This window comes from Lactuca saligna, chromosome 2 (assembly GCF_052625555.1).
Source record: "Lactuca saligna cultivar CGN05327 chromosome 2, ASM5262555v1, whole genome shotgun sequence".
NCBI classification, from domain to species: Eukaryota; Viridiplantae; Streptophyta; class Magnoliopsida; order Asterales; family Asteraceae; genus Lactuca; species Lactuca saligna.
In genome coordinates this window covers 180872469-180900090 of record NC_136418.1, presented here as the reverse complement: position 1 = coordinate 180900090, position 27622 = coordinate 180872469, and the positions used below count along the sequence as shown (strand labels likewise).

General features: G+C 32.1%; 2 protein-coding genes and 1 long non-coding RNA gene across 5 annotated transcripts; 1 reads left to right on the top strand and 2 right to left on the bottom strand.

Moving 5' to 3' along the window:
- Positions 1-4756: 4756 nt before the first annotated feature.
- On the bottom strand, positions 4757-7938 carry LOC145030456 (uncharacterized). The gene is made up of 5 exons (XM_078978822.1): positions 6567-7938; positions 5731-6406; positions 5581-5647; positions 5276-5505; positions 4757-4907 (listed from the first exon to the last, which is right to left on the bottom strand). The coding sequence occupies exons 1-5, from the start codon at positions 7936-7938 to the stop codon at positions 4757-4759; spliced, it is 2496 nt and encodes an 831-aa protein (XP_078834948.1).
- Positions 7939-11678: 3740 nt separating this feature from the next.
- LBD15 (LOB domain-containing protein 15) lies at positions 11679-13808 on the top strand. The gene is made up of 3 exons (XM_078977072.1): positions 11679-12110; positions 12327-12576; positions 13170-13808. The coding sequence occupies exons 1-3, from the start codon at positions 12097-12099 to the stop codon at positions 13581-13583; spliced, it is 678 nt and encodes a 225-aa protein (XP_078833198.1). The 5' UTR covers positions 11679-12096; the 3' UTR covers positions 13584-13808.
- A 9304-nt stretch (positions 13809-23112) lies between these two features.
- On the bottom strand, positions 23113-24400 carry LOC145029399 (uncharacterized). Of its 3 annotated transcripts, none has more exons than XR_013676512.1 (5): positions 24216-24400; positions 23855-24031; positions 23579-23776; positions 23431-23518; positions 23113-23348 (listed from the first exon to the last, which is right to left on the bottom strand). It is a non-coding gene; the product is annotated as an uncharacterized LOC145029399 (long non-coding RNA). The 3 variants fall into 3 exon arrangements; XR_013676511.1 differs by having other exon boundaries at positions 23651-23776; XR_013676513.1 differs by lacking the exon at positions 23579-23776 and having other exon boundaries at positions 24216-24397.
- Positions 24401-27622: the final 3222 nt, after the last annotated feature.

Below are 27622 nucleotides of genomic sequence, written 5' to 3'. Positions count from 1 at the left end.
TTTGTTAATTTTATTAAACTAATTTATTAGCAATCAAAAAGTTAAAATATTATAAAATTGCATGAAAATATGTTACGATTCATATGTAAATATTATTAAATTAATTTGTAAATGATCAAATAGTTGAAATAGTAAGTCGGATTTACATTGTGGATGTTAAAATTGAAATATGATAATTCAGATTCACAGTGTGAATCTAAACTGATCAAATTTTTTTTTAATCGGTGTTGATTTTAATTAATAGATGACAAAAAAATTGATGTTGTTGATATGGTTAGTTTTTTTAATAAAAATAAATTTTAATATTGAAAAAAAAAACAACTGGGTTTTTTTCAAAAACAAATAAAGTTTTTTTTATATTTGAAAGACGACGAAAAAACGTGAACGGTGATATATTGTTTTTTTCTCCATAAAAAACATGGCATAAAAACTTAAACGAAAAAAACATGGTTTTTGGTAAAAAGAAAAAAAAGAAAAATGTTATTTGGTATAATCCAGTGTAAGTGTGTCCAATATACAAGTGTATATCCATTCCTTTGGCCGTTGATTATTATAATTTATGACACTCACGATTGGTTCATTAGTACTTGTTAATAATGGTTATTTATTGAACCCCATCTATCTCTCTCTCTCTCTATCTCTCTCTCTCTCTCTCTCTCTATATATATATATATATATATATATATATATATATATATATATATATATATGGTTCAGGTTCATTTGAAACCATTCTAATTTTGTGAGACCGTGAGACCAAATCTAAACATAATTTTAAAATGCAAAATAAATGAAAAAATCCAAAAATTCTTTTTTAAATATTATTTTCGGTACTTGAATTAAATAAAAAAAAATTCCGTTTTTTTTGAAAAATAAGTGAAATATTCTAATATAATATTACACTGACATATTCTAAAATATAATTTTAAAATGCAGAATAAATGGAAAAATCTAAAAATTCTTTTTTTAAATATTATTTTCGAAACTTGAATTAACTAAAAAAAAATTAAAAAAATAAAAATAAATTCCATATTTTTTTTTTGAAAAATACGTGAAATATTCTAATAGAATATTACACTGACATATTCTAAAAAATAATTTTAAAATGCAAAATAAATGGAAAAATCCAAAAGTTTTTTTTTTAAAATATTATTTTCGGAACTTGAATTAACTAAAAAAATTTAAAAAAAAAAAATAGAAAATGTGTATTACGGTCTCAAAATTAGGTTGTCTCACATTAACCTAACCCTATATATATATATATATATATATATATATATATATATATATATATATATATATATATATATATATATATATATATATATATATATGTGGAAGGTTATATGGAAACAAAAAATCATAATAAATGCATAAAAAATACTTAAATATCACAATTTTTTTTTACTTTCAATTATGAAAAATCACAGCGTTTTTTAATAAAATCACTGGAAAAAAATTTAAAACTTATTTTTTGGTCTATTTTCAAAAGAAAAAAATTCAACAAATTTATATAAAAAGCTGCAATATTTTGATTTTTTTTTCGGTTTTTTTTTCAAAAAGAATTTCAACGAAATTATATAAAAAAGTAAAAAACTATGATTTTTCATAATATAAAATCAAAAAAAAAAAAAGATTTGTGATCTCTAAGTATGTTTTTCATGTAATTTTATAACAAAGCTACAATAATTTGCCACTAAATTTGATAGAGAAAATAGTCTTAAATTCATTTTTGTCGATTAACACTTTTTCATTCGCTTCAATTTAATCGATTATTCGTCGTTGTTTCTTTGTGGCAATTGTTACATATGTAAAAATGCAATCCAAATAAATGGAATACCTTCATAATTCTTGCATTTAACCTTTTATTTTATGAGTTAAAAAGCAGACTTTAGGAGAGTCACAGTGCATTGCTATTTTATTGCATTTAGTATATTACTTCAAAAATCTTGTATTCCACCCTTTATTTCATTTCCATCACAAACACACCCGTTACCTACGGAATTCCCACGAGTGAATTTATTTAACGAAAAACGTATTCCGTAAATTCATGGATAATTAACCATTGATTTTTTTTCATTGCAATCCGTGGAAAATTCTATCACTAAATTAGGGTATTTACACCACAAGGAAAAATGTCATTACCGGCGACAAAAGTTACCGGTCAAAGTCCAAAATATCGCCGATATTGAGTCGCCGTTACTGCTTCGTCGCTATTGTTCACTTTGTCGCAGCTAATAACTTTGTCGCCGGTAATAACAATTTTCATTTTTTAATTTTTTTTAATTAATGATTTTTGTTGCCGGTAATAATATCGTCGGTAATTACATAACAATATTCGATTAAATATCAAAAATAATAATGTCGACGTTAATTACTAAACAAACATTCAATTAAATATCAAAAATAATAGTGTTAACGCTAATTACAAAACAAACATCTGATTACAATTAAATATCAAAAATCATAATATGCGATTAAATATAAAAAGTAATAATGTCGTCCGATACTTACAAAAAACAACCAAAAGATTACAATCTACCAAGTAGCAATTAAAGCGTGACAACATATGCAAATAAAAACGAATAAAGCTCATCCCTACATGTCGGGTCGCTCAGCATTGCACGAAGATTTTCCAACTACATAATTAATAACAACATATATAAACGTATAAGTTAGATTGTCAAACATAAACAAAAACTATCAAAATGCATTGCTATTTTTAAACAAAGATAGAACACCAAAGTACATTGCTATTTGTTGCACTTGGGACAAAAACTCAATTACCAAACTTTTTAACAAATAATCACCACAAAACCAAATTTACCAAATCAACATACATTTTACGATGCTAAAGAAGATTGCTATTTTTAAACAAAGATAGAAAACCAAAGTACATTGCTATTTCTTGCACTTGAGACAAAAACCCAATTACCAAACTTTTTAGCAAATAATCACCACAAAACCAAAATTACCAAATCAACATGCATTTTACAATGCTAACGTAGATTGCTATTTTTAAACAAAGATAGAAAACCAAAGTACATTGCTATTTCTTACACTTGGGATAAAAACCTAATTACCAAACTTTTTAGCAAATAATCACCACAAAACCAAAATTACCAAATCAACATGCATTTTACAATGCTAAAGTAGATTGCTATTTTTAAACAAAGATAGAAAAACCAAAGTACATTGCTATTTCTTGCACTTGGGACAAAAACCCAATTACCAAACTTTTTAGCAAATAATCACCACAAAACCAAAATTACCAAATCAACATGCATTTTACAGTGCTAACGTAGATTGCTATTTTTAAACAAAGATAGAAAACCAAAGTACATTGTTATTTCTTGCACTTGGGATAAAAACCAAAGTAGATTGTTGTACCTGTGATGGTTATGATGATTGTTGTGATGGTTGTGAAGGTTGTTGAATCGGCGGGAGAGCAAAAGGTTTATGGCCAATGCCTCTAATATGGCCACGTCGCTCTCCTAATACTTTCTTGAATGCAACTCTTTCTTGAGCGGGTGTTAACTCATTTTCACCTTGAGTTTGTTCTAATAGCTCTTCAACTAACCGATTATGTAAGTACCAAAAGTGAGTAACAATTAAGTATAAATAAACATTTAATTATATGATAAAATTATAATTAAATACTTACATATTGTTGTTCCGCCTCAGCAGTAACAAATACATCATTCTTATCGGTATGAGCTTTGCGAAACGTTTCCACTCTCATAAGGTTCTTTTTAACTTTAAAAATTAGATTATATTTTAAATAAATAATTACATGTATCGTACGGTACCTTCTTATAGCAAGTACTGCTATACGAGCTCGAACCCTCACGATTCACATTTGTTTGCATTTCACGGACTTTTTTGTTCCTTTCTGAATCAATTATGTGTTCGTCGTTTGGAAATACTCAACTGCCTTCGTCCAGCTATCAACTAGCATACCCTCTGGAGGATTGGCTAATGTTCTCGGGATATCATCATACCCTCTAACTAACATAAAATATTCTTTTGTATCAGCTTTATGTTCTCAATAACCTTTTAACAAAGCTGCTTGAAAACCCTCTATCAACATATTAGCTTGTACATCCTAGTACATCTGATCCAAATCAAACTCTGTCTACAAAAAAAGGTTAACCAAGTAAAAAAAATTATAGTTAACCATATAAAATATATTTAAATAAATAATTACCGCTAAATGTTGTAATACGGTGTCCCGTATTGAAGGGGAAACTCTTTTCCAAGTCCATTTGTCAAAAGGAATCATCTGCCACATTGTTTTTCCAACTTCTCGGGAAAACATGTCTTTCGGCTCTCCTATGGGATCAAATGTTATATCCCTATCATATTGCATGCTAATTGGTTTCCCCTGGTTCCGTAAGATTGTTTTTTCAAGTTTTATATTTTTCGCTTTGCCTCGAACTTTCCTTCGGGCACGTTCCTCAACTACAAATATAATTAAAAATTATTAGAAACGATTTTAATTTATAATAATTGAACAAAAAGCCATATTCTTCGTGTCCACGACCCATGACAGCATCCATGGTATACATAAATAAAATCCATATTCTCATCATTTCCTGAAAAATTATAAGATATACAAATACAATTTTTATTACAGATACACATTACATAGAAATAAACATTTACATAGGAATACATATTTCTATTTAAACTAGAAATCCAAATAAAGTTCATATTACAAACACATATTACAAATACACATTACATAAGAACTATTCTAATCAGAATCTTCCTCATATCCTTTAGTGTCTTCTTCGGTATCATAATCATAATCGGTCTCATCGTAATCAATCTCGCAATCAGAAACATCATTGAATCTACCAGTTGGCGGAGGAACTTCAGTTGCACTTTCTACATCAACAATGACTCTAGGAATGTTTTGAAAGTACATGATAAATTCGATAAAAGTGCAGCATCGGATGAAGAGATATTCTGAAGTACATCGACATTGTCTACATTTTCGTGTGAGGCATTGTCAACATTTTGAACAAGGTCATCGTTCGATGGTAGATCCCAAATACTTCGATGATTAACATGCTTGACAACACACTGATGGTTATTGTTTGGCTCTCTGATGTAGAACACTTGTTTGGCTTGTGAAGCATATATGAGTTGATCATCTTTGTATGCTTCGTGTCGTGTGTCGATACTGGTGAAATTATCACTAGAAATAACTCATGTTCGATTATCAAACCACTTGCAACGAAATAGTACAGTTGAATAATTATGTGTATACCTCAACTCTATAATCTCTTCTAACTGGCCATAATATTTCTCGCCTTTCTCACCCACCGCTAAAACCCCAGAGTTTTGTGTTGTACGTTGCGTGTCACGACTAAGTACCATAAACCTAACACCATTGACTATGCATGCGGTGTAAGAATAAACATTCATTTGCGGACCCATTGCAAGAGTCGACAACTCTTTGTAGAATTCTGGAGAGTTTACTATTTTCATTTGATGAACCTAGTAATTATAAATTAATATGTATTATGTATTCGTTAGATTAATGAAACAAATTTGTTTATTAATTTATATTACCTTTTCACGAAACCAATTATAAAATTCTCTCTTTTCATCACTTTGGGGATGCTTAGATTTGAATTTCCTATGTTAATGACCAAAAGATATAGATTTAAAAAGATAAAAAAAAAAAAATTAAGGATGAAAGTTAGAGATAAGATTAATTACTTGATATATTGTCTGACTTCTTCATAGCTATTCAATACCAACCATTCCATGTTATGCATTTCCGTTAAATTAAGAGTTTTGATTTGAGTTGTACTGGTCGGTCGACATTTAGACTCAAACATCCAAAACTTTGTTTTTTCAATGACAACATCTTCATTTCTTTCCAGACGATTCTTTACATCTTGAAGGTACATCGAACAAAATGATAAAGCTTTTTCAGCAACATAACCCTCAACTATAGAACCTTCCGGCTTCGCCTTGTTCCTGAAATAGTTTTTTAATCTTTTCATATACCTTTCGAAGGGATACATCCATCTCATACATATCGGGCCTCCGGCAATCACTTCATCAGGTAAATGCAAAAGTAAATGAACCATTATGTCAAAAAACGTTGGAGGATAAATCAGTTCTATGTTGCACAAGATTGCAATAATGTCTACTTTTCCTTTCCTCATATCCTCCACCTTCAATGTTCTGGAACAAAGTTGCTTGAAAAACGTACAAAGGTCTACAATAGGTGTATACGTATCTTTATCTAAGAACCCTATTACTCCAATCGGTTTCAAACGTTGCATAAGAATGTGGTGGTCATGCGATTTCAACCCAATAATGTTAGTATTGATATCGTTCACTTTCTTACTGATGTTAGAACCAAACCCATCCAACAGTTTAACCTCTTTTATAAATTGACAAAAGAGTTGTCGACTAGATTTCGTGAAAGAGTATCTTGCTTGGGGTCTATGAAACTTATCACCATTTTTTTGCAATGTTTAGAATTCTCAAATCCTCTCGTGCATTTTATGTGTCTTTGCTTTTATCGTTCATTAGAAGAGTACCTAACAAACTCTCGTCCACATTTTTCTGGACATGCATGAGATCTAAGTGGTGTTTCAACTGTGGAGAATACCAATATTCGAGTTCGTAGAAAATGCTTCGTTTCAACCAGTTTAACTTGTAATCTTGTCGCTTTGGCTCTCCGCCTACATGCTCAGGATGTTTACCCGGTTTAGGAGTTAGTAGGCGACCTAGTTGCTCTTGTATGTCATCATTACTAAAGTGTCTCGGAGCGAGTCTTGTCTCTTCCATCCCGTTAAAGTCAAACCTCTTTCTTAACGGATCATTAGCATCTAGGAAACGACGATGACTGATATATACGACTTTGTTTGTTTCACGGTACGAAGGAGTGTCTTCATTGCAAGTAGCACATGCTTTATACCCTTGCCCACTCCTACCTGATAGACTACTATGAGCTGGCCAATCGTTTATTGTCCACAACAACATAGCTCTCATCGTGAAGAATGTGTTTCTTGTCGCATCTTTAATACGTACGCCTGAGTTCCACAAATCTTTAAGCTCTTCCACCAACGGCCTAAGGAAAACATCCATATCCTTGCCAGGAGCTTTCGGTCGTAGAATCAACAAAGTCAACATGAATGATGATTCTTTCATACAAAGCCAGGGTGGCAGATTGTATGTGGTGAGTATGATCGGCCATGTGCTATGTGGATTACACATGTTTCCAAATGGATTGAAACCGTCAGTTGAAAGACCTAGGCGTACATTACGGGTTTCACTCGAGAAGTCGGGGTATTTTTTATCAAAATCTTGCCAATGTTCCCCGTCAACAGGATGAAGCATCTCGCCATCTTCTGAACGTTTGGTACTATGCCAAATCATATTTTTAGCAATGTGCCTCGAACAATATAAAGATCGTAGTCTAGGGGTCACAGGAAAGTACCGTAACACCTTATGAGGTACTTTCTTACCCATGGTGTTTTTATCGATCCATCGGCTCTCTTTACAAACGGGACAAACTTGCATTGAATCGTGTTCTTTCCAAAAGAGACAACAATCGTTTTTACACACATGTATCGACTCATACCCCATGCCAATATACTTTAGTTTCTTTTTGGCTAGATAATGTGAAAGGGGAACCTTATTACCTTTGGGAAATGCTAATTGCAACAACTCAAGGAGTTGATCAAATGAACTATCAGTCCATTTGTTGTTCACCTTGATATGCATTAACTTTGCTAGAAACTCAAGGGAAGAAAAGATGCAACCAGGATACAATTTAGTTTCCATTTCTTCCAACAACTGTGCAAAATCATCATCCACACTGCTACCCCTTGTATTTGAGGTTACTTCATCAAGGTTGGTATCATTTTCTCTCGACTCCCACATCACATCGTCGATTAAATGGACCATTTTGTTACTTGGCAAGATGAGTCAAGGAATAAAAGATTCACCATGATAGATCCAAATTTTATACGACTTACTGAAACCATTTATAAATATATGGCGTTCAACTGCAGTCGGGTACTTGAAGTAACGGTTATCAAATTTTTCACACGCACATCTGATTTTACCATTACTATCAAGGTGTGACTTGGACTTCTCGATAAAAGATTTGAGTCCTGCTTGGGACTCAAGATGGTTTCAATATGAATTAGTAGTCCAACTTTTATCAATAGACATGATGTTGCTGAAATATAATTTTGAGTTTAGAGTTTAGTATACAAAATTAGCATTGTTTTTTTTTTCCAATCCACATTTTTTACAATTAAAAGAATAAAAAAAATTAAAAATTAAATTAAAATTTTTTATTTATGCTTTTTTTTAATTAATTTTAATTATAATTACTTGTAATTTATATAGGAAAAAGTTGTAAGTATTAAATATAAATATCAAACTATCGAAATATAACATTAGAAGTTAATTTGAATATTATAAGTTAACTATATAACTTATTGGTTAATTTGGGGTCAGCTTGGGTAGAAACTTGAAATATATATATTTTAAATTTACCGTCGATATATATATATATATATATATATATATATATATATATATATATATATATATATATAATTTATAACATTATAAATATGTTGTTCTTTCTAGTATTTGTAATTTACCGTCGAGATTAAAAAAAATATATTTTTTATTTATAACATATATAAATACGTTATTTCAGGGTTGGATGATTTTGGAAAAGTTAATCACTAAAAAATTAATTACTAAAAAGAGTTTGTAGCAATAATTTTTGGTTTTAGAGTGCTGATTTATTTTTGTCAGTTATAATAATCTTATTGTGTAAAGTTGTTACTAATATTATTTTGCAATTTTTTATTCTTATTTTTTTATTATTAATAAAATTATTAATAAGAAGAAATATGACTTAAAAGTATTTAAGACATGTTTGATAAGTAATTTTTATCGTTTTCCTAAAAATCATATTTGTTTTAGTACATATTGACAATTTGGTTTTTAAATAATCATTATAATTTTATTATATTCACATTTATTCAAACATTAAAACGTGATTCTTAACACTTTACCATAATAATTAAAATGACATGATTTAAAAAAGGGATAATCATTCAAAGTTCAAACCCCCAAAAAATATCCAATACACACATGAATATGTGTATAGGATCATAAAAATTTTATAACTTTTTTTTTTTAGTTTTTTTTTTTTTTTGCAATTATAACAATAATTTTTTTCCAACTATAACATCCTACTTATACCAAAACCATAAACTTTTACATAATACATAAGAACATGAAATTCATATACTTTTACATACATATACCACATATACACCAAATGCAAATACATTCACATACACACAAAATAGCATCCTACTTAAACCAAATACACATAATTTCACATATATAGATAATAAGATCCTATTTATACCAAATACAAAAATTTCACAATCATATACCACATTTACAACAAACATGCATACATTCACATACACACAATAACATCCTACTTATAACAAATATATATAATTTCACATATCATATATATAGTTCTACCAAATACTCATATACCACAAACATCACATATTAAATATACACACAATTTTCACATATGACAATTTTCACATACAAATACCAAATTTACAAAAGAATGAAATAATAAAACCTGTAGTGGCGGAAATCAATGGATATGTAGCCGGAAAAACTGTTATTCACCCGATGAAGCTACAAATCGACAGTAAAGATGATGTTTCCTTGCTTGTAAGGTCAAATATCCTCCAACAAAACATGGGAGCCATCCAAGATGTCACAAATTTCTTCAACAATATTTGCAAGGGTAAGATACAAATTAAATTACCAAATCTTAGAAATTTAATCAACACTTTTTCAGTGTTAACATACAAATTAACAAGGAAATTATCAAATCAAATTACCTTTCTTCAAGAAATTGAGTTAAAAATCAGTCCCAAATCACACCTTCATCCTTAATATCCTTAATAAGACACAATGTGGAAGAAATCGGGATGGAACAAGCAAATTGAAGATGAACTCGGAAGAAGTTGGAAGGGGCAAAGGTAAACAGAAAGCAGAATATGGAAGAATGAAGTCTACTGCGTACGTATTTTGATCTGCGAGAGGCTTTACGATCGACACCTTTAGCGGCGACAAATAGGGTATTACAGGCGACACTTATCAATAGCGGCGACAATCTGAAGGGAAGGGTACCGCGTCATTTTTTAATGAATTATTAGCGGCGACAATTTCAACCTTTAGCGGCGACACATATGTCGCCGGTATTAGGTTAGTTTGGATAAGGGACCCCAACCGTTGGATTGAATATTTGATCGAACAGTTTAGATTTAACGGAAGGGGAAAACACGGATTCGGGTGATCACCCTTTAGCGGCGACGCTATTACTGGTGATATGGGCTTTTAGGAGCGACAATCTCTAGAGTCGCCACTAAAGGCCTCCGTCATCGGTAATAGCGTCTCTGCTAAAGGGTGATTTTCTTGTAGTGTTACCGGTCGGTATTCTCATATTCTGTGTGAATATAACCACGAAAAAATTTCATGTGTAGTTTCTAAAGAAAAGTGTCATGTTTTTGTAGCCCAACTGTATCAAATGTTGTTGTTTTTTTTTTTTTTTTTTTTCTTGAGATCGAGGGTTTAAGTTTTATCGGGAACATAGGTGATATTAAGGAATAGTTTGAGAGTGGATTACATTGCCCTAAAAAAAATAATAAAATAAAAAATAAAAAATTATAATGAGAATCATATTCAAGGGTAATTGGGTAAGCTTTGAAATAAAGATACATATTTTGTCACAATGGATGTTGTTTCAACTTTCTATTGTTTGAGGAGAAAGATCGTTGTGTACATTATAAAACACGTTTTTTCATATGATATACTTTTTAAGATACATTTTTAATGATTATTATTGAAAATGTATGGATTTCATATTACTCAATAGTAAATGAGGATACATTTTTAATGATTATTATTGAAAATGTATGGATTTCATATTACTCAATAGTAAATGAGGAAAGGAATGATTGATGTCAAAACGATGGCGGAATCCACACGGAGTATTTAATTTTGGTTGGATCCAAAATATGTACTCATTATTAAAATAAGTGCTCTTTGAAGTTTACAAGAAACTTGGTATCCAGTTGATGCTCATGTTTATTCATTCTATCTTTTAATGCAAAAGAGTAAATTAAAGGTTTAAGTGTCTTGAATAAACCTATCGCTAGACGTGGTTGAAATACCATGTCATATAGAATCAAGTCAGCTGCACGGAATTAAAGTATGGGAGTCGTTTATCAATTGTTGGTTTTCGAATCAGAAGAGACATATTATCGAGATCTTACGATGCCATGTAATTAGAATTGGACGGATTCTATAAATAGCGACACAAGGTCATATTCGTTCATTCTTCTTGGTCAATGAAAGAAAACCAAAAAAGAAAAGAAAAGGAATTTGTCAATGAAGCTAAGATAAGCTAAATTATGTTATTATAAAGTTAAAAAACAGTTAATTTATTATAAAATGGCTCCGATCCACACGTGAGCAACGAGAGAGAGAGAGAGGGGGGGGGGGGGGGGGGGGGGGCAGCTCGCACTGATGTGACAGTGATGAAAGTATCTGATCACCTTATTACTATATCATACTATTTCTTTCTCTTTCTCTCTCTACAAACCAGTTTCTTGATCAGTAGCCATTGATATGATGAATGATTCATGATGCTCCTCCATATAACTCAGACTGAAGCTTGATATGTTTGCAGAGAGTTGAATGATACTATGTGGGACTGAATCCTATCATTCGTACATCAGTAACAGCTAGCAGTACTATGTATTGGTTGTTTTTGGCTTTTATATATTGTTTTACACCTCCATTAATTTTCCCTTTTTCTGGTTTTCTTGCCTTTTAAGCACCCCTTAAACCCACCCTCTTCAAAAACTAGTATTTCTTTCTAGCCTTCTCCCCTTCACAATCTCTCTCCCTCTTTCCTTTCTTCCTTCCTTCCCTCTCTCTCTCTCTCTCTCTACCCATATATCTCTCTCTAGCTACATCTGCAGATAGCATGCCTGAATGTCCAGAGAAAGGTCTAGCTCTTACTCTCTATACAAGCTCTCTTATATGAATATTGAACAATAGCTCTTCTGGTAGTCTTTAAAGTTGTTTCCTTTGATCTACAAATTTCATGATAAACGCTTATGTGATAGGAACAAGAACCCCTAATCACATTTATTGTCATGGTATATTGGTTTTTTTTTATTAATATGATATTTTCTGGGTTTGTTATACATATGTTTTTGTAGGGAGAGATTTGATGAGATAGGGAAGAAGATCAAGAGAGACATCGATGCATCATATCAATTGGGAAGGAGACATATGTTAGGGCTTCCTGGAACCCTAAACACCATCACTCCTTGTGCTGCGTGTAAGCTATTACGCCGTAGATGTGCTCAAGAGTGCCCGTTTTCACCTTATTTTTCCCCTCATGAACCTCAAAAGTTTGCATCTGTTCACAAAGTTTTCGGAGCCAGCAATGTCTCCAAGTTGCTCATGGTATGATCGATGTAGCTTGATCTTTATGCATCACTAACTTGTAACATATTTATACAAGTCGACTGTTCTATACTAAAACCCTAATTTCTCTAAGATGTGTAGCACTAACTTCCATATATTCCACACACCGACTAAATATTTTTTTTTCAAAGGATTAAATATGTGTCATGGTAACCTTTCTGAGTGTGAATTAATGTTGTGCAAAGAGATTAATTTCTAAGTTGGTGAAATATGTTGTCTTCATATGTTAGTTTATGTTTTAATCGTATGTGGCAGTTTCAAGCTAATATTAATTTCTTGATAATAAATATCTTTTTATGGCCAACATATTGTTCAAATTGTGATGATAATTTTGGAAGCTATTAATTATGAGAAATTAAACATACTTCTACTTTTCTTCCAAATTATCTTCTTATATATTTGAAATAAGTGCCTTAAAACGTCCTTAAGTTTATTTAAATATAACACTTGTCACATTTTATGTGGGTAGGAAAAAGATAAAAAATATATATATTTAATTTCTGGTTAATTAATAATTAATATAGATCTAATATTGGTTTTGAATGTTTATCTTGTGACGATATTTAATTTAGGAAGTACCGGAAAATCAAAGAGCCGATGCAGCCAATAGTCTTGTTTACGAAGCAAATGTAAGGCTAAGAGATCCGGTTTACGGATGCATGGGTGCCATTTCTGCTTTACAACATCAAGTACAATCTCTACAAGCTGAGTTGAATGCAGTAAGAGCTGAGATTCTAAGATACAAGTATACTGAAACCCACCATGATCATCATATTATTCCTTCTCATCATTTAGCTTTGTTTTCTACTGGCGCTGTCCCTGTAACAACTCCACCACCACCTCCGCCGCCTCCACCATCACCTCTACCACCGCCGCCTCCTCCTCCACCTCCTCCTGCTTCCTCCTCTTCTTCCATGTACACCCCACCGTCCACCACCACAGATTACAGCACCATCACCAACGATAATGTCTCCTATTTCGGTTAATAGATTTAATTTTTTATGCTTTTTTTTTTCTCTTCAATTTAATATATGATTGACGACAAATAAGACTAGATTCTTCTCCATTAGTGAAAAACTGGTGAGACGATGTTGAGTATATTTAATTATCAAATATTTATGACAGATTAATCCATCTGTATCATCTTTAGATTCTGTTAAACGTATGACTTCGCATTTTATAAATAATAAATCTGACTTAATTTCTGTGTATATCGTCATTTTTAATTCTGTAGACTTCTATAATTAATTTTCTTTTGCTTTTATATATGCCTCGAAAATCTACAAATCGGATACAAATGGGTTCAGAAACGTTTAATTAATAGTTAGTGATGTTATATCAAAATTTAAATAATTTCATTAATCAAAAATAGTAAAATTAAGAGACTTCTTGAATATCCTTTTTTTTTTTGGCTCCGTCACTCGGTCCATATAAATGAATGACATAACGTGTACCCTTCAACTTGAATCATAAAGATACAATCTTGATTTGTTTTCATGTTGATTAAGATCTTATAAAAAAATGAAAACAAAAGATAAATTTAATTTTCTTCTCTATCTACCCTATCTTCTGTTTTGTCTTCATTAGAGCATTGTCTCCTCTCTTTCAGAAAACCCTAACGATTGCGACGTATCGAATTCCATCTGTTTGCATTATTTTAACGTGTTCTCTCTTTCAGAAGCTATGAGATGTGACTGAATTTGGTCTAAGGTCATGATTGCTTGAAATGGTGGCATCTTACTTGTCTATATTCAAACGTTTTTTCTGATTTCTGTAGGAATATAATTGCAGACTACATTGCCAACTTTTTCCTACCCCCAAAAACATCATCTTTCACCAAACAAGTTTTCCATTATATCCTTATTTATTCAAAACAATACTTTAATTTGATCACCATCCAAGTCGATACATCACATTAAGCTTATGCAAAACGTCACCTGTTGAACAGTTCATCTAATTATGGAGTTTAAAAGGTTAAACGCCGGCCCACTCAGTGACCTTTGAGGTTCTGCAGTGACAAGGATTACTGGATCTTTAATGTGTTATTTATGAAGTAATGATGCAAATATTAAAATGAATTGCTGGAAAGGGGAATGTATGTAGAAGAACTATAAAGGGGTGTGTCGAGGTTGGCATGGCATCACTATCGATTTCGTCTTGATAACAACATTTACTAGTATTTTCTTGATTCCATGAACTATGATGAGTGTATTCTACTTCAAAGGAATTTGATCATCATGTGCAAACAAATATAATAATTGAACTAAGTACTACGTTCATTTACCCTAAAACTATTAAAACTATTAGAGCCCATAATTTCCCATGTTGATTTCATTAAACCATTCACAATATATACATGGTACATTAAGCTAAACATAACACTATACATGGGTATAAATTGGGTTAATGAAACTAATAATAATATAATAACTTGAATACGCCCCCACAGTTTGATAGGTAGGAATAAACTGAACGTTTAAACTACAATCACTACAAGAAATATATCCTTTAGCGGCGACACTTTTAGCGGCGACTATTGGCTTTACCGGCGACTATAGCTAGAGTCGCCGGTAAAGCCAATAGTCGCCGCTAAACGGTTGTCACCCGAATCCGCACTTTCCCCCTACATTGCATCTCAACCATTCGATGAGATATCCAATCCAACGGGTGGGGTGCCTTATCCGGTCTAACCTAATACCGGCGACACGCATGTCGCCGCTAAAACTCTAAAAAAGTCGCCGCTAATTGTGTGCTAAAAATGACGCGGTACCCTTCCCTCCAGTTTGTCGCCGCTATTAACAATTGTCGCCGGTATTGACCTCGCGTCGCCGCTAAAGGTGTCGCCGCTATTGATGATCCCAGATAAAAAAAAAACGCACGCAGATTACAGTACCTTCTTCATTTCCCTTTCTGTTTGCTTTGAGTTCCTTCACCATTTTTCCGATTTCTTCTTCAATCTCCTTCTTTCTAGCAAATTTCTCCCCTCATTGTTCCAAGCAAGTGTCCCTAGGTGTGGTTAAAGCTTTGGGATCAATTTCTACCTCCATTTCTTGAAGAAAGGTAAGTTTTATTTTGATGATTTCATTTTTGTGTTGTATGAATGATAATAAATTGCTCATGTTCTTTATTTTTGGTGGTGTTGTTTTGGATTAGAAGCATTGTTCCAAGCAAGTGGTTAAAGCTTTGTGATCAATTTGTAGGTGCCTCCATTTGTTGAAGAAAGGTAAGTTTTTTTTTATGATTTCTTTTTTATTTTGTATGAATTTTGATTTGTAGCTTTATGTAGTGATTGAATGATAATAAATTGTTCATATTTTTGTTTTTGGTGGTATTGTTTTGGATTAGAAGCAAGTTATTCAATTTTTTGTTTGTGGTTATTTAATTGCAATTAGTTGTATAGCTTCAAGTTGTATTTATATGTGAAATTATGTGATAATTGTCATATGTGAAAATTGGATTGTATATTTTGTATTTGTTTGAATATATGTGAATTTGGTATATATATTCCAATGTATGTGTGTTTGATGTATATGTGGTATATTAGTAGAAGTTATATGTATTTGTTATAAGTAGAATGTTATTGTGTGTATGTGAATGTATGTATGTTTGTTGTAAATGTGATATATGATTATGAAACTTTTGTATTTGGTATAAATAGGATGTTATTATGTATATATATGTGAAATTATGTGTATTTGGTTTAAATAGGATGTTATTTTGTGTGTATTTGTATTTGATGTATATGTGGTATATGTATGTAAAAGTATGTGAATTTCACCTTCTTATGTATTATGTAAAACTATGTGGTTTTGGTATAAGTAGGATGCTATAATTGAAATAAAAAAAAAATACATTATTTTTATAATTTGAAAAAAAAAACACAAAAAAAAACTATAAAATTGTTTAAAAACTTATATACAAAAACTAGAAAGCTTCTAGTTTTTACCCAAGCTAACTCCAAATTAATTAACCAATAAGTTATATAGTTAACTTATAATTGGAAAAAAAAACACAAAAAAAATTATAAAAATCTTTAAAAACTTATATACATTTTAATCTCGAGGGTAAAAAATACAACACAACAACATAATACGTATGTAAAAGTATGTGGTTTTCTTATAAGTAGGATGCTATAATTGAAAAAAAAAATACATTATTTTTATAAATTGAAAAAAAAACACAAAAAAAACTATAAAATTGTTTAAAAACTTATATACAAAAACTAGAAAGCTTCTAGTTTTTACCCAAGCTAACTTCAAATTAATTAACCAATAAGTTATATAGTTAACTTATAATTGGAAAAAAAAAACACAAAAAAAATTATAAAAATCTTTAAAAACTTATATACATTTTAATCTCGACGGTAAAAAATACAACACAACAACATAATACGTATTTAAAAGTATGTGGTTTTCTTATAAGTAGGATGCTATAATTGAAAAAAATATACATTATTTTTATAAATTGAAAAAAAAAAAACACAAAAAAAAAACTATAAAATTGTTTAAAAACTTATATACAAAAACTAGAAAGCTTCTAGTTTTTACCCAAGCTAACTCCAAATTAATTAACCAATAAGTTATATAGTTAACTTATAATTGGAAAAAAAAACACAAAAAAAATTATAAAAATCTTTAAAAACTTATATACATTTTAATCTCGACGGTAAAAAATACAACACAACAACATAATACGTATGTAAAAGTATGTGGTTTTCTTATAAGTAGGATGCTATAATTGAAAAAAAAATACATTATTTTTATAAATTGAAAAAAAAACACAAAAAAAAACTATAAAATTGTTTAAAAACTTATATACAAAAACTAGAAAGCTTCTAGTTTTTACCCAAGCTAACTTACAAGTAATTTTAATTAAAATTAATTAAAAAAATGCATAAATAAAAATTTTTAATTTATTATTTTCATTTCTTTATTACTTAATTTTTGTATTATTTTAGATGTAAAAAAATGTGGATTGAAAAAAAACAATGCTAATTCTGTATACTAAACTCTAAACCCAAAATTATGTTTCAGCAACATCATGTCTATTGATAAAAGCTGGACTACTAATCCATATCGAAACCATCCCGAGTTCCAAGCAGGACTCAAAGCTTTTATTGAGAAGTCGAAGTTGCACGTTAATGGTAATGGTAAAATCAGATGTGCGTGTGAAAAATGTGATAACCGTTACTTCAAGTACCCGACTGTAGTTGAACGCCATATATTTATAAATGGTTTCAGTAAGGCGTACAAAATTTGGATCTATCATGGTGAATCTTTTATTCCTCCCGTCGTTTTGCCAAGTAACGAAATGGCCGATTTAATCGACGATGTGATGTGGGAGTCGAGAGAAAATGATACCAACCTCGATGAAGGAACCTCGAATACAAGGGGTAGCGGTGTGGATGATGATTTTGCACAGTTGTTGGAGGAAATGGAAACTCAATTGTATACTGGTTGCATCTTTTCTTCCCTTGAGTTTCTAGCAAAGTTAATGCATATCAAGGTGAACAACAAATGGACTGATAGTTCATTTGATCAACTCCTTGAGCTATTGTAATTAGCATTTCCCAAAGGCAACAAGGTTCCCCTTTCACATTATCTAGCCAAGAAGAAACTAAAGTCTATTGGCCTGGGGTATGAGTCGATACATGTGTGTAAAAACGATTGTTGTTTCTTTTGGAAAGAACATGATTCATTGCAAGTTTGTCCCGTTTGTAAAGAGAGTCGATGGATCGATAAAAACACCAAGGGTAAGAAAGTACCTCATAAGGTGTTACGGTACTTTCCTGTGACCCCTAGACTACGACGTTTATATTGTTCGAGGCACACTGCCAAAAATATGATTTGGCATAGTACCAGACGTTCAGAAGATGGTGTGATGATTCATCCTGTTGATGGGGAACATTGGCTAGATTTTGATAAAAAATACCCCGACTTCTCGAGTGAACCCCGTAACGTACGCCTAGGTCTTTCAGCTGACGGTTTCAATCCATTTGGAAACATGTGTAATCCACATAGCACATGGCCGGTCATACTCACCACATACAATCTGCCACCCTGGCTTTGTATGAAAGAGTCATCATTCATGTTGACTTTGTTGATTCCAGGACCGAAAGCTCCAGGTAAGGATATGGATGTTTTCCTTAGACTGTTGGTGGAAGAGCTTAAACATTTGTGGAACTCAGGCGTACGTATTAAAGATGCAGCGACAAACACATTCTTCACGATGAGAGCTATGTTGTTGTGGACAATAAACGATTGGCCAGCTCGTAGTAGTTTATCGGGTTGGAGTGGGCAAGGGTATAGAGCATGTGCTACTTGCAATGAAGACACTCCTTCGTACCGTGCAACAAACAAAGTCGTATACATCGGTCATCGTCGTTTCCTAGATGCTAATGATCCGTTAAGAAAGAGGTTGGACTTTAATGGGATGGAAGAGACAAGACCCGCTCCGAGACACTTTAATAATGATGACATACAAGAGCAACTAGGTCGTCTACTAACTCGTAAACCGGGTAAACATCCTGAGCATGGAGGCGGGGAGCCAAAGCGGCAAGATTATGAGTTGAACTGGTCGAAGCGAAGCATTTTCTTCGAACTAGAGTATTGGTCTTCTCTACAGTTGAAACACAACATAGATGTCATGCATGTCCAAAAAAATGTGGATGAGAGTTTGTTAGGTACTCTCCTAATGAACGATAAAAGCAAAGACACATCAAATGCACGAGAGGACTTGAGAATTCTAAACATTCGGAGAAATGAATGGTTGCAAAAAAATGGTGACAAGTTTCATAGACCCCAGGCAAGATACTCTTTCACGAAATCTAGTCGACAACTCTTTTGTCAATTTATAAAAGAGGTTAAGTTGCCGGATGGGTTTGGTTCTAACATTAGTAAGAAAGTGAACGATACCAATGGTGTTAGGTTTATGGTACTTAGTCGTGACACACAACGTACAACACAAAACTCTGGGGTTTTAGCGGTGGGTGAGAAAGGCGAGAAGTATTATGGCCAGTTAGAAGAGATTATATAGTTGAGGTATACACATGATTATTCAACTGTACTATTTCGTTGCAAGTGGTTTGATACTCGAATAGGAGTTATTTCTAGTGATAGTTTCACCAGTATCGACACACGACGCGAAGCATACAAAGATGATCAACTCATATATGCGTCACAAGCCAAACAAGTGTTCTACATCAGAGAGCCAAACAATAACCATCGGTGTGTTGTCGAGCATGTTAATCATCGAAGTATTTGGGATCTACCATCGAACGATGACCTTGTTCAAAATGTTGACAATGTCTCACACGAAAATGTAGACGATGTCGATGTACTTCAAAATATCTCTTCATCTGATGCTCCACTTTTTATCGATTTCAGCATGTACTTTCAAAACATTCCTAGAGTCATTGTTGATGTAGAAAGTGCATCTGAAGTTCCTCCGCCAACTGGTAGAGTCAATGATGTTTCTGATTGCGATACTGATTACGATGACACCGATTCTGAATATGATACCGAAGAAGACACTGAAGGATATGAGAAAGATTCTGATTAGAATAGTTCTTATGTAATATGTATTTGTAATATGTGTTTGTAATATGAACTGTATTTGGATTTCTAGTTTAAATGGAAATGTTTATTCCTATCTAAATGTTTATTCCTATCTAAATGTTTATTTCTATGTAATGTGTATCTATAATAAAAATTGTATTTGTATATCTTATAATTTTTCAGGAAATGATGAGAGTGTGGCTGTTGTTTATGTTTACCATGGCTGCTGTCATGGGTCGTGGACATGGGGGAGACGGAGCTGAGGACCCACCTTTCCCAGGTGGTAGAGGTCCTGGCCAGCACGAGCAGGACGGTAAGTCTTATCATGAATTTTTATTTACTATTTTTGTTCAATTATCATAAATTAAATGTCGTTTCTAATAATTTTTAATTACATTTGTAGTTGAGGGACGTGCCCGAAGGAAAGCTCGAGGAAAAGCAAAAAATATAAAGCTTGAAAAAGCAATCTTGCAGAACCAGGGGAAACCAATAGCCATGCAATTTGATAGAGATATCACATTTAATCCCGTAGGAGAGGCGGGAGACATGTTTTCCCGAGAAGTTGGGAAAACAATGTGGCAGATGGTCCCTTTCGACAAATGGAGTTGGAAAAGAGTTTCCCCTGAAATAAAGGACACTGTATTACAACATTTAGCGGTAATTATTTATTTAAATATATTTTATAGGTTTAACTATAATTGTTTCTTACTTGGTTAACTTTTTTTTTTTATTGTAGACAAAGTTTGATCTCAATCAAATGTACCAGGATGCACAAGCTACTTTATTGACAGAGAGTTTTCAAGCAGCCTTGTTAAGAGGTTTTCGAGAGCGTAAAGCCGACGCAAAAGAATATTTCAACATGGTCGGAGGGTATGAAGATATCCCGAGAGCATTGGCAAATCCTCCGGATGGTATGCTTGTTGATAACTGGGAGAAGACAGTTGGGTATTTTCAAACTGACGAACACAAAATTGCTTCAGAAAGGAACAAAAAAATCCGTGAAAAGCAAACAATTGTGAATCGTGGGGGTTCGAGCTCGTATAGCAGTACTTGCTATAAGAAGGTACTATACGATACATGTAATTATTTATTTAAAATATAATCTAATTTTTAAACTTAAACAGAACCTTAAGAGAGTGGAAACATTTCGCAAAGCTCATACCGATAAGAATGGTGTATTTGTTACTGCTGAATCGGAACAACAATATGTAAGTATTTAATTATAATTTTATCATATATTTAAATGTTTATTTATACTTAATTGTTACTCACTTTTGGGAGTTACAGAATCGGTTAGTTGAAGAGCTGCTAGAACAAACTCAAGGTGAAAGTGAGTTTACGCCAACTCAAGAAAGAGCTACGTTCGAGAAAGTATTAGGAGAGCGACGTGGCCACATTAGAGGCATTGGCCGCAAACCTTCTGGTCTCCCGACGATTCCACAGCCTTCGCAACCATCACAACCACCATCACAACCATCACAGGTAAAATAGCAATCTACTTTAGCATCGTAAAATGCATGTTGATTTGGTAGTTTTGGTTTTGTGGTGGTTATTTGCTAAAAAGTTTGGTAATTTAGTTTTTGTCCCAAGTGCAAAATATAGCAATGTACTTTGGTTTTCTATCTTACTTTAAAAATAACAATGTATTTTGATAGTTTATGTTATTAATTATGTAGTTGGAAAATATAGCAATGTACTTTGTTTATGTTTGACGATCTAACTTATAATTTTATATATATTGTTATTAATTATGTAGTTGGAAAATCTTCGTGCAATGCTCGCCGACCCGGCATGTAGGGATGAGCTTTATTCGTTTTTTCAATCCCAAAACAATCAAGGAAACGATGGGAACAGCGATGAGGGTATGTAAAGAATGGGTTTTATTTGCATATGTTGTCTCGTTTTGCTACTTAGTAGAATGTAAAAATTTTGTTGTTTTGCTACTCGGATAGTATGACTTTTGATATTTAATTGTATATTGGATGTTTGTTTGTAATAGGATGTTTGTTTGACACTATTATGTTTGATATTTAATAGGATGTTTGTTTTGTAATTAGCGTCGACACTATTGGTTTTGATATTTAATCGAATATTGTTATTACCAGCGACACTTTTACCTGCGATATTATCACCGGCAACGAAAATCGTTATTTAAAAAAAAATTGAAAAACAAATTACCGGCGACAGTTATCATTACCGGCGACACTTTTGCCGGCGACACTATTAGCGGCGACATATGTCATTCCCGGCGACAATATTATTAGCGGCGACAATTGTCAGTAGCGGCGACTATTATCTTTAGCGGCGACAAATTGATCAATAGCGACGAGTCAGTACCGGCGACTCATTACCGGCGACGCGTCGCCGCTATTATCATTACCGGCGACATTTGGGACTTTTACCGGCGACTTTTGTCGCCGGTAAGGGCCTTTTTCCTTGTGGTGAATAGAAATCCAAGAATAGAGACGATAAAAGTTGATCATTTGGTGAATATGGTCAGCATATTGGAGGGTTGATGGAACATAGAGGACACATATTTGGTTGGTTGTAACTTTGTTGGGGACAAAGTGTATTTAAATCAATGTGCTTTGTCCGTTAATGTTGAATCGGATTGTTGGTTTACATTACTAGAAAACTGATTTAATAGCTATGGAATTACTACGGAAAAATGTTTGTAGCATAATAGCCTGTGGTTAAATTATAGTTACGGATTAGCTACGGAATTTTTCGTAGCTACCATAGTTACGAAATAGTTACGGAAGTAAATAGCTACGGATTTCCTACAGAATATCTACGGAATTTGATAGCTACGGAATAGTTACATAACTAAATAGCTACGGAAGTGGATAGTTACGAAATAGATGCGGAAGTAATAGCTATAGATTTTTTATAGTTAATCCGTAGCTAATTACTTTCTATTTTTTTTAAACAATAATTTTTTTAAATAAAAAACAATTAATTTGGCTAAAATGAAATAAAAATTCATTACATTAACACATTACGAAAACATCATCTACACAACAAAATGTAAGGGCTATTTACACATTACAATAAAAAACAAATAATAAATATTACAATAAACATCATCTATACAACAAAATAAAAAATTTGATCAAACTTAAAAATATGTTGTTATTTACAACACTTACAGTGCATTGATGCAGTGATACCAGGCATACTCTTCCTCATTTGGGTCTAACAAAACAAAAAATTTATAAGTTATTCAAATTTATTGTATAACATAAAATACATAATTGATAATTCTACTCTTACTCACCCAGGTTTTCTAGTTTAATAGCCTTGAATCCAACCTCATCTTCACGTATCAAATATTGTCTACAAGGATCAATGCTTATAACCACCACCTTTAAAACAAACATAACATATTTAGATGCAAAAGATTAAATGGAAAATAATGCTCTTACTTCTAAATGACAAGATTTAACCACTTGGGTTGTCGTGATTTGGTAAGGCATGTGGAAGATATAGTGGATAACCTATTGATCCATGTTCAAATCCTGGCACCACTCAGCCATTGTGGCCATGGAGGTTCGTTTGCAGTGACTCCAGTGCATGAGGCAAAGCTTTATGTTTGCAGTGGGGGATTAGTCGGTGCGCGAAAGCTGGTCCGGAAACCCTCGTTAGGGAAGTTCCATTTCCAAAAAAAAAGATTTATCAAAATTTTACATGTTTGGATTTACCTTTCCTCTTCCTCATAATTCCAGGTTAACATTGATATCGTCCTCAGTCTTCTCGAAAGACTGATTGGTTGGACCTTTAATACAACTCGTTGCAACAACCTGTATTTCAAGGTGATCGCTAAATAATGGAACGAGAACCAAAGGAAAGCTATTGTGTTTTGACAGCACCATCAACAACTGCAATCACAACCACAGAGATCTTGTAAGAATTAAAATGGAAAATGTTCATTCGCTAAATTAAAAGTGAGAAATCTATTTCAGAAATGAATGTAGCAACACTCATAAATATTAAATCTCACCAAAGCAATATAAGGAGAAAAATAGGAAAAATATGACTTGGAAGGAGGAAGCCACCTCATACCTAGAATATACAAAACCAAAAAGCTTCATGAAGGACAACCAACCAACAACTATTACACAAGTCAGCTATGAAACCCTGTAGGAGAATAAACAACAAGAATTTGCTCAACAATATCAAATTAAACACCACATAAAAAAGTTGTTGATACAATTTGCAAAAGATGTGAAAACGGAAGAAAATCAAGAACGAAGATAAAGAGGGCAAATAGGAATAGGGCCAAAGTGAATGCAACAAAAGCAACAAAATAAATGTCTGTAACTGCTCCAAATCATGGAGGTATCCAAATCAAAGTAGAACAAGAAGCAACAAAACAAATAGGAATATGACCAAAGTGAAAGCAACAAAACAAATGTTTGTAACTGCTCCAAATTATGGAGGTATACAAATCAAAGTAGAACAAGAAGCACAACTTTGATAAATAGAAATTAAGATTCTATGAACTTATGAAACAAACACTTCATAAGAAAAAAAAATCGAGCATGAAGTAATAGAGCAGTAGAAATCGAAAAAAAAAATGGAGTAATCAAGCATTAGAAATCGAAAACTCACATTGCGGTTTTATACATGAAGTAAATATCAAAATAAAAAAGCTTGGAGATGAAATCGAGCGGCAAAGAAGAAATCAAGCAGTAAAAATCGACCGTTGGAGATATGCGACTGAGGAAGTAAAAATCGAAAACTCACTGCAAGGCATACATTTCGTGGAGCAGTGACAGCAAGGTCGACCAATGGTGGATGCTAAAGCGGTGATGGCGATGTCGATTACAGATGAGATTGAAGACGAAAAGGTTGAAGATGAAAAGGTGCGACATTGGAGGTGGCCGGATTCAGGAGGGAAATGAAACCTCAAAATATTTAGGGGGGGGGGGGGGGGGGGGGGGGAGGAAGCAGGTAAACAAAATCTAGCAATATTTGAGAGATTAAAAAAACGGAGGCTAAAAAACGCAAAAAAATGAGGACATCAGGATTCGAACTCGGATACTATATGTACAATGTTAACGATTTAACCAACAGGTCGAGCATACCACATCCACATATAAAGGCTACCATAAGTGCTTTTATACAATACCGACTTGAATTCCTTTATTATTATTATTATTATTATTATTATTATTATTATTAGTAATAATAATTATTATTATTTTATTATTATTATTATTATTTCCATTATTATTATTACAATTATTTTGGTGGCAGTGGTAATGGCGACGACGACGACGATGATGATGATCTGTATTTTCATATCTTTATTATACATGATTATCTATATTTCCACCAACTTATAGCTATTAATATCATTCATAAAGTCGTTTACACATATGAGATCCATTATTCGTTTAATGGTTTAACATTATAATGCTTATCAATACATCCACATACAAATACTTACAAACACATATACATACATATATACACATATACATATACCACAACTCATTCATGTATATAAATATACATATACAAACATAATTCATCACAAGTTGGTGAAAAGTATAAGCATTACAATGTTAAACTATGGAACAAGTACTTGATCCCGAAGGTACACACGACTTTATGAACGATATTAATAGTTGTAAGTTAGTGAAAATATGGATAATCATGAATAACAAATATGTGAAAAAACGAAGCGAAAAAAATGATGCTTGGTGTCTGAAAAACCGAAAATAAGAAAAATATGTAGCTAATTAGCTACGGAGTTTTCTTATTTTCGATTTTTAGGGCACCAAACGTCTTTTTTTTTTTGCTACATTTTCTCACACCTCTATTATACATGATTATCTATGTTTTCACCAACTTATAGCTATTAATATCGTTCATAAAGTCGTATGCACATACGGGATCTATTATCTATATTTTCACCAACTTATAGCTACAAATTTTTCTTATTTTCGATTTTTCGAACACCAAACGTTGTTTTTCTCGCTTCGTTTTTTTCACACTTTTATTTTACATTATTATTATTATTATTATTATTATTATTATTATTATTATTATATATATGTATATGTATATGTATATTCACCAACTTGTAGTTATTAATATTATTCATAAAGTCGTATGCACCTTCGGGATCTCTTACTAATTTAGTGGTTTAATACTGTAATACTTATTAATATTTGCGATTTTTGATACGCATACATGTACACACATACACACATAGATAAACATAAACATACACATACATGTTCAAATACACACACATACGCATATGTACTTACATACACATTCAAATACACACAAGCATACACATATACATAGACATAACCATACACATACAGATTCAAATACACACATACACATACATATTTATACACACATACACATACACACGTACATTTACATATGCACCCACATTCACGTACATACACATACATACATACATAAATACATACATACACATACAAATATACGTATTTCCCTTTCTTATAATCATTTTTCATTATTTATAAATTATACATAGATTATTTTACCTTATTGATGTGTTAAATATAGTTTTTTTTTCGTTTAACAGTTTGTTTGTATGTTAAACACATTTGTTACAATTATTATGATGTTTATAAATATTATTATTAATAGTAATATTAGTATGATTTTTAATTGTTCGTGTCTTAAATATTTAAGAAAAATGATTAAAAAAATTAAGAGTCAAATAATGAAAAATAATAATAATGGGAGTAATAATAATAATAATGGAAATTATAACTTCGTCGTTATTTCATAGCTATTCTGTAGCTATTTTCTTTTGTTGCTAGCTCGTAGCTATTCTGTAATTAATTAGCTACGGAATGGCTACAGATTAGTATATGTCGCTATGTTGTAGTCATTTCGTAGATAATCTGTAGCTAATTAGCTACAGAATAGTCTCCGTAGCTATTCCATTACTATATTAGGGTGTCTCATTCTGTAGCTGATCTGTAGCGATTTTGTAGCTAATTAGCTATGAAAATTTTTCGTAGCTATTTTCTATAGGAAAACCCCCTATTTTCTAGTAGTGTTAATAAATTTCATTAGTGTTATCATAATAGACTATATTGGCTTTCCAGAGACGGGAATATAGCTCACAGAGGAGATTATGTAACCAACAACTTTTAGCATGCAACTGCATAAGCAAAAACTCTTTACTCGACTTGGACGCTTTATCAAGAAATTATAGGTTTCCATTTAGAAGACTAAGATATTAAGTTGTCACTGAAGAACACATAGTAGCCAACCACTAGTGGAGCAACATGAACATACCTCCAATCAGCATTTGAGTAGGAAATGACACATGTAATGGTCAAATGGTAAAGCTGGAGGCTTTTTTTGTCCCATATACATATCAAAGGAAACGATTTAGAGCATGTAAGTTTTGTTCCCCTAGATCATACATCTATAACTAAATTTATTACACTTTATAAGTGAAATCG

Coding starts and splice junctions, on each gene's coding strand:
- LOC145030456 (XM_078978822.1), bottom strand. CDS start 7,938: ATGGTCCATTTAATCGACGATGTGATGTGGGAGTCGAGAGAAAATGAT. Junction 5,506..5,580: donor ATAATTGGTTTCGTGAAAAG/GTAATATAAATT, acceptor TATAATTACTAG/GTTCATCAAATGAAAATAGT. Junction 4,908..5,275: donor GAAGAGATTATAGAGTTGAG/GTATACACATAA, acceptor AAACATTCCTAG/AGTCATTGTTGATGTAGAAA.
- LBD15 (XM_078977072.1), top strand. Junction 12,577..13,169: donor ATGTCTCCAAGTTGCTCATG/GTATGATCGATG, acceptor TATTTAATTTAG/GAAGTACCGGAAAATCAAAG.